This window comes from Pogona vitticeps, chromosome 6, assembly GCF_051106095.1.
Source record: "Pogona vitticeps strain Pit_001003342236 chromosome 6, PviZW2.1, whole genome shotgun sequence".
In the NCBI taxonomy this organism is placed as follows: Eukaryota; Metazoa; Chordata; class Lepidosauria; order Squamata; family Agamidae; genus Pogona; species Pogona vitticeps.
The window spans coordinates 73,547,122-73,558,986 of NC_135788.1; the positions used below are offsets into that span (position 1 = coordinate 73,547,122).

The window sequence follows — 11,865 nt, forward strand, 5'->3', positions numbered from 1 at the left end:
CAGAAGCTCTAGAATCTTCTGATAAAGCTCAGCGCAGGTGTGAATCACCCAGGGTGTGATTTACAGAGGGTGCAAAGAAGAACTATGTATCTTATGTTGGAATATGTCTGTGCAGGATGAAAACCAAGGGCTACCAGGACAGGATGGTGATTTGTTGCATGAACTTTTCAAAATTATGGCTGCCTTGGGATCTATGCATCTGGTGTCTAAATTTCATAAACAGCCATGTGAATAGGATCTAATCCAGTTTGATCGGGGTTAGTTAGTATCCCATTAATTACAATTACCAGAATGCCTTCCCCAATCTGGTGCACTCCAGATGTGTTCAGCTATAACCTTCATCATTCTCAACAAGCATAATCCAACAAATGGAGGGAGGGCAGGCTTGGAAAGGCTATAATAAGACATTTTCTGAAGCTGAGAATGAAATAGGAAATTAGGCAGCTATGTGGTTTATGTGGCTCCTGTCTCTACTACAGAACACCTAATAAGAAAAAGACTAGTGCAAATGTCATGGAAGGTTTACATAGGTAAGATCCTTTAAGAATGAAACCTCTTCTCATAAGTTAGAAATTATTACTTCCAGTTTTGCCTCTGAATTCACTCTACCACTTTAAAAATTGTTATATTTCTATGTCTTTAAACAGGTTGGCATATAGCAGCGATGGTGAACCTATGGCACGCGTGCTACAGCTGGAGCCCTTTCTGCCGGCATGCGAGCCATAAGTCGCCAGATCGCTACTCCCCCCAAGCAGCCAAACCTGAGAAGGTGGCTGCAGCTGCGGTGCTGGTGCTTCAGCAGGCAGATCCGGAGCAGCTGGCACTGGCAGCAGATCCAGAATGGGGTCTCGAGGAACCTCCATGCCCAGGATTCCCCCTTCCGCTGCCACTTCTGGTTCCACCACCGCCACTTCCGGTTCCAACACCGCCACACCACCCACTGTTTTTTCTTTTTCTTTTCAGTTGGTCACACAACCCCAAAAAGGTTCGCCACCACTGGCATATAGAAATTAAGATTGATACAAAGCAAGAGAGAAGAACCTGTGCTCCTATGAATGTTGTTGGACTCCAGACTACAGCCATTATGGCTAATGGTCAGGAATGATGCTAGCTGTTATCCAACAGTATCTGAAGGGCCCCAGATTCTCCACCTTGACACAAAGTGATCAGAAGAGCTTCACTGACTTAACTTTTGCATGCGAGGCAGCTATTTTTAAAAAAATGGCAAATCTAGGTCGAATACAAGATATTTAGCATTTTACCTGATATGTACAAGTACTGCATTGATTTTGGATGCAGAATGAATGGAAACAATGCATGGAATCATAGAATAGTGAAGTTGGAAGAGGCCTATAAGGCCGTCAAGTCTAACCCCCTGCTCAGTGCAGGAATAAAAATTAAAAAATCTGCCAAGTGGTTGTCTAAATCAGTGGTTCTTAACCTTTGTTACTCGGATGTTTTTGAACTGCAACTCCCAGAAACCCCAGCCAGCACAGTTGGTGGTGAAAGCTTCTGGGAGTTGCAGTCCAAAACCCCTGAGTGACCCAAGGTTAAGAACCAGTGGTCTAAATTTCTCTTGGATGCTTCCAGTGTCAAAGCAATCACCACCTTGTGAGATAATTGGTTCCGTTGCCTTACTGCTCTAACAGTCAATAGATTTTTCCTGATATTCAACTGAAATCTGTCTTTCTGTAACTTGAGCCCATTACTGTGTGTCATTATATCAGCATATTAATCATATACAAGAGAAGTTGGTGAACTAAATTAGATATTAAAAAATCACCTGGATGAGATCACAAATGGAGAAGTCTTCCCATTCTTCCCCAAATAGCTGTTTACTTCCATCAAACAGTCCCATGTAGGTAGCACCTATCAGCAATTTTTAAAACCTTGTATTTAAACCATTTCTTGAGTTCTTTCATGTCAGCAGATTATCACCTGCTTTAGCCTCTCAGACATCTCTAAATCAGCAAGTTTCAGCATCATATACAGAATAAGTGTTGCTCTCTGCTTCTTCATATTACATTATCTATTTTTCTTATTCTACAAATATATATTGCTTGAAACTTCATCTCATAATGAAGGTATCAGGCCAAATACTTCAAAGTTGACATGGTTACATAGCTGAGGCTCCTACAAAAAGCAGTTAGAGTATTTTAAATAAAATGAGAAGCCGAGGAAGAACATATGCATTTTCCTTGGAGCTTGGGTTTCAATGAATTCAGCTTTCTGCCTGAACCACAGCTAAATTGTTCACTTAGCACTACTGATAACCTCAATTATAGTCTATTGGAGTTTCTACCATCAAACCATAGTTTCATATCTTGTTTAAATAGTTACCAATGGTTAATATTATGGTCACTTTAATTGTTTTTAATGCCAGTAGTTTCTTACCTATCTGTGTTCTTTCATATCAATGATTTACTAAATTACTTTGGCTAGAGTAGAAACTCCAAGGTCTCATTAAACATCTTTTCACTGTGCCACAAAACATGTTTTTAAATGTCAGATAGTACAAATACTCCTTGAACCCAAAATATTTTGAAGATACCATCCTCAACATACTTGCAAGGAATTAAAAATGCAGTCTGAAACAGACTTTTCAGTAAGCCAAGACACAAGCGAGACTTCCTTCTGAGTAGACAGACAAAGAGTGATGCTCTAAATTCCACTGAATTGTTAGACATATCCAAAAGCAAGAGTGGATGATACTTTATTAGATCAGATAAAACATAAAGGTTCTAAATATCATGGCCAGTGATCCATTTCAGGTCCTTTGTTAATAAGTAAGTTTCAAAATGGGGGCTGCAGACTTAAGACAGAAATGGAGGCTTCATATTCTGCCTCTGGTGGTATAGATTGGAATATCTCTCTTCATCTTGTTAGATGTGTCGGGATGTGAGTGAAATAAATCACTCTTTGGTAGTTAGCGGAGTCCAGGAAAGAAAATTTACGCTTCCTCTTCTCTGGACAGCAGTGAAAAATAAGACACAACAAAACCTTCACTCTGAGGATTCGAACAATATAACTCACAGAGAAATTGTTGTTTTTCTCCAACAAAGGCTTTTTATCTCATAGTTTCAGGAAAATATTTACAGTAGCTATATACAGCATTCCAGACAGCAAATGGACAGCATAACGCTCAAAACTTCAAGCTCCACCCACTGGAGAATGGTACTGACTTGGTTACTTTTATATCCACAAAACCGATGCAATCTTGCTACCGGGATTGCATCAGATACACAGTGACCCGGCAGAGATTCACTGCATAAATCCATCATGTCATACCTTTTCTTAAAGAGACAATATTCTCCAGCATTTAGATCAATACTCTGACAAGATGAAGGGCTGCAAGTCATTCAGCATTCCTCCCATCGCCTTATACTGAAACATAAGATTCCTTTTGGTTGGGAACAGAGGTATAGAGAAATGTGGCAACCGTACATCAAGGAAGCTAGGTTAAAATTTGAGTTACACACTAGGTGAGCCAACTGCAGCCAAATTAACAGAACTGCCATTAGTATTACCATTGCTAGTTATTTTCCATAGTCTAACAAAAAAGAAATGGGATGTACATCTGACCATAATTTTTGGAACTTTTATGTATGTTTTTTCTGAACACCACAGCTCTGTGGCACCCATACAGCCTGAGGATGAACTATACTAGCTAGTTTGTACTGACAGTTTTAAAGTAGTCTTATAAATGTGTCACCCATTTTGCCTTGGGAACATGTATAAGGAACATATGTTTTTTTAATTATTGAGACATGTCCATATAACCAGTTTCTCATAAGGCAGGTTCTAATATGCAGTAGTACCAGTGAAACTTTAATTGATTTTTTAAAAAAATTCTTAGCCCAATGGGAAGAAGCTCACCCAAAAATAACAGGAACAAGGTCATCCAAAAGACAATTTTCTGAGCACAGCTCCCACTGTGAAACAACAAAGAAACAGAATATAATGTCAGGATTAAACCATCTTACAGCATTAGATAAAACATTCACACTGGTGTTTCTGCTATGGTCTTGATGTGCTGTTTACTGATATTAGATAATGTATGTGTGTGTGTGTGTGTGTCTGTGTGTGTGTGTGTGTGTGTGTGTGTGTGTGTGTGTGTGAGAGAGAGAGAGAGAGAGAGAGAGAGAGAGATTCCTTCACTAGAACCACAGTATACCCAGCACTTTTGTAAGGCTGTTGTAAGAGATAATTTTCTCTACTGTATTTCATTCAGTTCTAAACTTTTCCTCTAATACCTTATATGCCGCCGTACTAGGTGACGGGCCGTATTAGACGACCCCCCCAAAATGTGGCGCCAGGAAGAGGCTTGGGGGGGCAGCAGCAGGAGGACGAGGAGGGAAAGCGGGGAGGGGCGGGTGAGCGAGCGCGCGGCACTTCCCTCCCTCCATCTGCCTGCCTGCCCGCCTGTGTTCCTCCCCGCCAGCGGCAGGAGAGGGAGGAGGAGGTGGAGGAAGAGGGAAAGCGGAAAAGGACGAGGAGGAGGAGGAAGAGGGAAAGCGGGAATGGCAGGCGAGCAAGCGAGCGCCGTTTCCCTCCCTCCATCTGCCTGCCTGCCTGCCTGCGTTCCTACCCGGCCAGCGCGGCCCCGCATCACTCTCGCAGCGACCGGCGGTGGCAGCTCCTTCCTGGCACCCGGCGTACAAGACGGGGCCCCCACTTGGAGGCATGTTTTGGGAGTCCCAAAAGTCGTCTTGTACGCCGGCATATATGGTACATACTAGCCAGAATCCAATAAACTGTATAACAGTGAGAGCATAAACATTTCCCTCCCCTTCTGCATACTCATCTTGGCAAGTCCAATTTTTGAATTGGCTGTAAAAGCAGGAACAGGGCAAGCTGTATATTATTCAATTGCCCTTAAACGTGCAGTTTTTCTGCAGCTGGATTTTTGTAATTGCTTGTACACACAAACACTGATTCTCTCTCTCTCTCTCTCTCTCTCATGTACATGAAAAATTAAAAAGTGAAACATACACTTCAATGCTAACTACTGAAGTAACATTCTTGCATTTCTAACTTCAGAAGGGAAAAGAGTGCATGACACATTTATGGGTGAGTCCTGTTTCAAAATGCAGCTTGTTTTCTGTGTCATTATTTAGAAAAGATTACTGTTCACGTTTACCTTGATAAAGTGCTGCAGTGTTTTTTCACTAAGCAAAATGGGGTTATTAGGCTGAGCACTATCAAATTAAAGATGAGTCTGATGATACTTTCTGGAAAATATATAAAAGTACAATTAAATAATACAAAATGTGCTTACATGACATTACAAACCTCATGCTGTACAGCACAATGACATGGTCACATTTACTTCAGAAATAAAGTTAATTTACTGCACCATAATATTGGCAAAATTGTCCCCAGAAAATTAGAAATGAGGTACTGAAATCAGTGGAAGTTGAATGCACTTAGTTTTGGCTGGATGATTACTATATGTTATTGATATACTTATGAAAGTTACTGAAATACATCTCAGAATGTTTTTAAAAATGAAATCCTAAACATTCAAATGAAAAGCACTTAAGTTGGTCAATTCTTCAAAAAAACCTCCAGTTTATGAAGGTGGGATATCATGCTTTTGTAATGTGTCAAAACGCCAGAAAATGGCCCAATTTTGCTGCAAAATATTGTGCCTGCATTGCTAGCAGAAAAACGGATGCCAAGATTTATGTAGCAAAGGACAACCCAGATGTTGACAACACCAAAGGTAGCAGTCGAGATGGCCTACAGCAGTGGTGGCGAACCTTTTTGGGCTCGCGTGCCCAAAATGGGGGGTGGGAATAGCAGGTGGCGTGACTGGAAGTGGCAGTTTAAGGGGGAATCATGGCGACAGACCCGGAGGACCTGGAAGTGGTGGTAGAAGGGGGAATCTTGGCTGCAGCTGCCTCACGAGGTTTGGCTGCGCAGGGGGGACAGGAGAGTAGCAACCTATGGCTCACGTGCCAAAAGAAAGGGCTCCGCGTGCCAGCTGTGGCACGTGTGCCATAGGTTCACCATCACTGGCCTACAGCATACCCCTCCACCCCTGCTACCTCAACCTCTGCACCCTCTGGCTGGTGGGGTGGTCTGAGTGTTGTTCGACGCCGGGCAGCAGCCACTCATCCCTACCACACTGCCTGGCCCCCGGCTGTGAGGAGCTGAGCTAACGCCGACACTGGGGCCCCCACCACCTGGTCACCCTCCACTTGGCTGCCCACTCGGTCTGCTTTCACCGCCTTGTCCAGGACACTGCCCTAGAAGCAGTTGAGAAGCACTTCTTGCCAGGCCTGGACTGACCCCCCCTGCCACCACCCTGCGCCAGACCCTCAGGTAGCGCTCCTACATGGACCTGCAGGACTACCACTGCGACTTGGCGCCCGCCGAGTGCCCCATGAGCTGGTGGTGACCACTGAGTTGCCTTTGCTGAGTTCCACCACCCAGGCCCAGCTGGAGATCCACAGGCGGGAGCTGCAGCTCAACTCACCCCACCCAGCCGCCTGCGCCTCCCCTACCCGGTGGACAAGGATGGCGGCCAGGCCACCTTCCACAAGGTGGAAGGGGCAGCTGGTGGTCGTCCTGCTGGTCCTGGCAAAGCCCGGGCTGGAAGCCTTCACCAGCGGCCAGGAGCAAGCTGGAGCAGAGAGCGATGACCTTGCTTCCTCCCAAGAACCACAGGAGGATGCCACTGCCCTGCTGGCAGGGGATGAAGCCCGACCAACTAAGCTGGCGCCTCCGGTCCTCCATGTGGGGGCAAGCGGCGCGGCTGTTCTGGGGTGCGCCCTTCAAAGAGATCCGGTGGAGGTGGCGGTGGTCACGAGCCTGGATTCCTCGCCTTCCATGCAAGCGTGACACGCCCACCCACAAGCTTGACATGCCCCTCCGCAAGTGCAACACACCCACCTGCGTGACACCCCCCAACCAGTCCGCGCACGGAGCCCGCCCGCCCCCCCCAACTGGTCTGCGGTCCGAAAAAAGTTGGGGACTGCTGTTTTAGGAGCTAAAAAGCAGTAATTAAAGGGGCTAAGTTAGAGTCATCAATAGCCCAATTCCTGTGGATGAAAAAAGAGAGGTTAAAATGGAGGTTTTATTCCCAAGGTATGCAATTTTTGTCTTGTCTACATTTTTCAACTCTTTCCTAAGAGCTGTAGAGAAAAGTCATATACGCATGGGGGTAAAACAGTGTTAGTTTTTTTTAAAAATGCACAACTTGAAAACTCTTTGCTCAAATATCACCAAATTTGGCACAGTGCAAGAGCAGACATTCTACTATATCTGCGCCAAATCTGGTGCTGATTTGAGGTTGAGTTCCATAACTATGATATTTTGTTTGAGGGCCCCCTTCTTTTGATTTTGCTGGTAGAATCCATTTTACAGTGCTGCTGCAAAATATATTTCATTCATTAGATTCATTCTAAGTGTGCCTGAATCTCAAATCAATCAATCAATTATGCCAACAGTTCAACTTACTTTTTGGTGGGCACGGAAACTGTGGATTTTCCCGTTCATGAAGGAAGAGAGGGTGATTGTCTGTACAGGTGCAAGATGCTCTTTGTCCTTGAGACACTCTATAAAATGGGGGGAAATGCTTTGCTTCAAATGATGCATAAGAATAGGTGGCTCACATCAAAAGTCCACCTACAGCTGCATTTACATTCATGTGCTTCTTGAAGTAACTAAGCAGAACATTTAATGTTTTAGTCAGCATCAAGACATTCATTTAGCTATCATAGTAAATACCCACTGGTTATGGGTTTCTCTAATTGGGATGTCTCCAAACTTGGAGCAAGCCCATTAAATTAAATGGAACTAGTGCTTGTTGTTATGTATTGTCAAGTCATTACCAACTTATAATGACCCTATAATTTATTGACCTCCAAAAGGCCCTATCATTAAAGCTCTGCTTATATCTTGCAAACTAAATGACATGGCTTCCTTTACAAAGTCAGCCCATCTCACATTAAGTCTTCTTCTTATATTACTGCCTTCAAATTTTCCTATTATTACTGTCTTTTCCAGTAAATCTTCTCTTCTCATGATATGCCCAAAGTAGAATAGCCACAGTTTTGTTATTTTAGTTCTAGAGAAACTTCAGGCTTCATTTTATCAAGCTCCAACTATTTGTCTTTCTGGCAGTCCCATGATGCCTGTAAAGCTCTCCTCTAACACCACACTTCAAATGAATTATTATTTTTCTGTCAGCTTTTTTCACTGTTTTGGTTTCATATCCATATGGACTAATTAATAATACAATAATATGGATGATCTTGGCCTTCATCTCTAGCGACACATGCTTACCCTTAAATATATTTTCTAGTTGCTTTCATAGCTGCCCTTCCAAGTCTCAGCCTTCTTCTTGGCTGTAATCAATTTGGATTGATGACTGAACTAAAGTATAAAAATATCTTCAACAATGTTGATTTCTTTGTTCTCTGCATTGAAGTAATGCAATTTTTCTGTACTATGACTTTTGATGTTCAACTGTAATCCCATGTTTGCACTTTCTTCTTTAGCTTTTCTTAACTGCCATTTCAAGTCATCACCATTTTTGCAAGTATAATACGGTATCATCTGCATATGTTATATTATTGATGTTCCTTCCACCAGTTTTCACCCCTCCTTAAACTAAATCTAATCAAATTTTTCATATAATATGTTCTGCATATGGTCTGAAAAGATAAGGTGGTATAAAATATACCCTTGTCTGACACTTTTGTTTACTGGCAACACTTCTATATCAGGTTATACTTCAGGGCAAGCAAATGTTTTGGAAAATCTGTTTCTTTTTAAACAATTCATAAAGCTTCATGAACCATACAGCATATATACACCTGAGTATGACTTTCTTTTGAAAAGTTATTGCTACACTAAGTTCATTGGTTTCAGTAGGTTTACCCCAAATATGTTGTTATATATGTTGTTTTTGATAACAGACTAACAAGATACTCCTCTGTGAATCATTGTTTACCTTAACTGTGCACAGTATGAAAAAGTATTTTATTCTCTGTTGTGGACTGGGACTGCTAACTACATTAGTTCCACATTGTAAAAGTAGATTCTATGTTGCTGGACTGATTTTATTTGTGCTTCTGTTATATGAATAGCTTTGCAGTGTTTTTATTTTGATATTATATTGATTCTATATAGTCTTGCATTGTTGCTTTGAATTCTAACATAAGGCAGGATATAAATGTCAACAATTTAATATAATAATTAAAAAATGGAATTATTATGTTTTTATTCATTTATTATATTTATATGCCACATTTCCTCCAATAAGCTCAAAATGTCATATATGCTGTCCTCACAGTTTAACCTCACAACAACCCAAAGAGATGTCACTCAAGGTCACAACTGTGGTTTTGGATCTAGCAGGTCCCAGTCCAGCACTTTAAACACTGGCTTTTAAAAATCAAACATTTCTAAGATTAGTAGTCCTTAAAAACCTTAAATGAAGGTTTAGGTATCTGCTTTTTTACTTTTTTTCAAAAGAAAATCTCAGAAAAATTTTGTTATTTGATTCACTCCCTTTGTCTATTGAGCTTTACTGCTGACCCAGCAGGTGCAAATAGATTGTTCCCCTAATACCCTGGTGATAGCCTCTGTACTCATCAGGCACAAGCAATTACCACATTTTAGCTACTAAATTTTACTCTTGAGTCTCCAAAGACCTGTGATCCTGTCTCACATTATTCATAATTTGATAATGTTCTCCCCCTTATAAGTACCTTCATCTTTTTTTCTAGTCCTAAAATGACCTTGCTATATTCTTGCATAATTTTCATAAATAGAAAATAGAATTTGCTTAATAACACTATGTGTGCAGCTACACATGCATAGAGCAATCATACAGTCCATTAAAACTCTTCCTGTAACTTGCCTTAGGACTGGTTTAGCTGAAAAATAAGTGCTAATTCAGTCAGGAACTGAATCTGAGAGAGATTCAGGATTTCCATAACAGAGCACTGGGATCTGTCCTAAATGATGGTAGGAACATCAGCAAGAAAATAAATTTATATTCCTGTGAAAGCTTACCAGAGTAAAACAAAATTTAGTTCCCCTAGTCATTTGACTGAAAATATCCCCCTCCTTTGAAAGGTCAAACAAGCATATTTGTAAGAATAAAGAGAAAGCATTCCATTCTATTTAAATGTGTACTTCTTCAATACTAAAATTATTTGGTTATGTTGAAAATTATGCATACTTCTCTAAAAGATGTTGAGTGTCAGAGTCTAAATCATTGCCTGCTTCATTAGATTCTTCTGCTGAGTAGATACTCCTTGAGGTTCTTTGGCTGCTGTACATATTTTATGTGCTTAACACTTTAGGCTGAAACAATGAATAAGAAAGGACACATGAAACAACATAAAATTAATCATTGCATTCAGTTCCTTGCCACAATTAATTATGTGCAATATTAAATGCAGGGGGTGTAAATTAAAATGTCAGACCTTGCACTTGTTTAGGCTCTTTCAAAGATAATCTGAAGTGCAACAACTATTTTTCAACAATAGAAGACATAAGAAAAAATCTACTTGTAAATCCATTTTTCCTAATGTGAAAGTCTTTGTATCTTTTTCTTGATACAATATTGTTAAAGGCAGCAAATCTATAGTATGTTTAGCCAGGTGAAATAGTCAAATATGTATCAAGAGTATTATTGAAGTGTATATCACTTTCACAATAGCCATCTTTTTATCCAGTTTTATTTTTTAAAAAGGGGGAAGCCAGAAGTAGCATATATGTAAATGAATAATTGTGTACTCTGGCCTGCCCCCAATCTGTGCCCATGCATTCAGTTTGGACACAGATTGGGTTTGGACGCGAGTAAATTTCTGCATAAACTGTGTGACCGCTGGGAAACAGACTGCACCTGACTATTCTACAAGTGGTCTAAATTGTAATCAATTTCCCTATGTGATCACACTCTAAAGTGTGTAAAAAGTTTACGCTGGTGCCTTTCCACATCTTGGTGGAGAAGACAAGATGAAACAATAGTAAGCTGTATAATGCTGTACTTACTTACACAATTGTTCATTTATGGCTACTATTTTGAAGAGTTAGGTTGGTACCAATTCCCCAGTAGATGGAATGGTCACATAAAGGGAGACTGCTCCTTTTAAAATGACCTTTTCTGGTGAGATAAGGCATGTGCTTTTGCAGCTGTCAGATCGCTTTCCCTGTTTCCTTTTAAAAGGAAAAAAGTACCAGATTTTGGGGGGGATTTTGTAACGTTTGCTAATTTATAACTAACTCAGTTGTGCACTGTGTGAAAAAGGTAAGTATGGGAAAGTAGCTAGATACCCAGGCAGACTGCACTGCTAGGTACAACCAGCATCTTTCCCTAGAAACCCAGGTGTATCTTGCATTCCTCACTCACAAAGCACAATCATCTAGCAAATGAAGAATTTTGAGGATATCTGTTAAATTGCTGTGCATTGTGCTACAAGCATTACATAGGTATGAAAACATACCATTCCTCAAAAGATGCTGAGTTAGGTTTTGCTATACTGGTAAAACGAAGGGATGTGGTGGCGCTGCAGGTTAAACCGCAGAAGCCTCTGTGCTGCAAGGTCAGAAGACCAGCAGTCGTAAGATTGAATCTACGTGACAGAGTGAACTCCCGTCGCTTGTCCCAGCTCCCGCCAACCTAGCAGTTAGAAAGCATGCAAATGCGAGTAGATAAATAGGGACCACCATGGTGGGAAGGTAACAGCGTCCAGTGTCTAGTCACGCTGGCCACGTGACCACATAAATTGTCTTCGGACAAATGCTGGCTCTATGGCTTGGAAACGGGGATGAGCACCACCCCCTATAGTTGGACACGACTGGACTAAATGTCAAGGGGAACCTTTACCTATATTGGAAAAC

The 11,865-nt window shown here is 41.3% G+C and overlaps 1 protein-coding gene across 6 annotated transcripts in view; it reads right to left on the reverse strand.

Moving 5' to 3' along the window:
* The window catches only part of SUN3 (Sad1 and UNC84 domain containing 3), a 67,307-nt gene that overhangs the window by 25,584 nt on the left and 29,858 nt on the right, over window positions 1-11,865 (reverse strand). For 5 of the 6 annotated variants that reach the window (XM_073003869.2, XM_020815536.3, XM_020815531.3 and 2 more), the window contains exons 2-6: window positions 10,199-10,323; window positions 7,465-7,562; window positions 5,141-5,231; window positions 3,877-3,932; window positions 1,784-1,869 (exon numbers count right to left, since the gene is read on the reverse strand). In XM_073003869.2, coding sequence (XP_072859970.2) covers window positions 1,784-1,869; window positions 3,877-3,932; window positions 5,141-5,231; window positions 7,465-7,562; window positions 10,199-10,299 — 432 coding nt within the window. In that variant the 5' untranslated portion in view covers window positions 10,300-10,323. Of the gene's footprint in view, window positions 1-1,783; window positions 1,870-3,288; window positions 3,385-3,876; window positions 3,933-5,140; window positions 5,232-7,464; window positions 7,563-10,198; window positions 10,324-11,865 lie in introns of those variants that run through there. The other variant, XM_073003872.2, reaches the window with a different exon arrangement.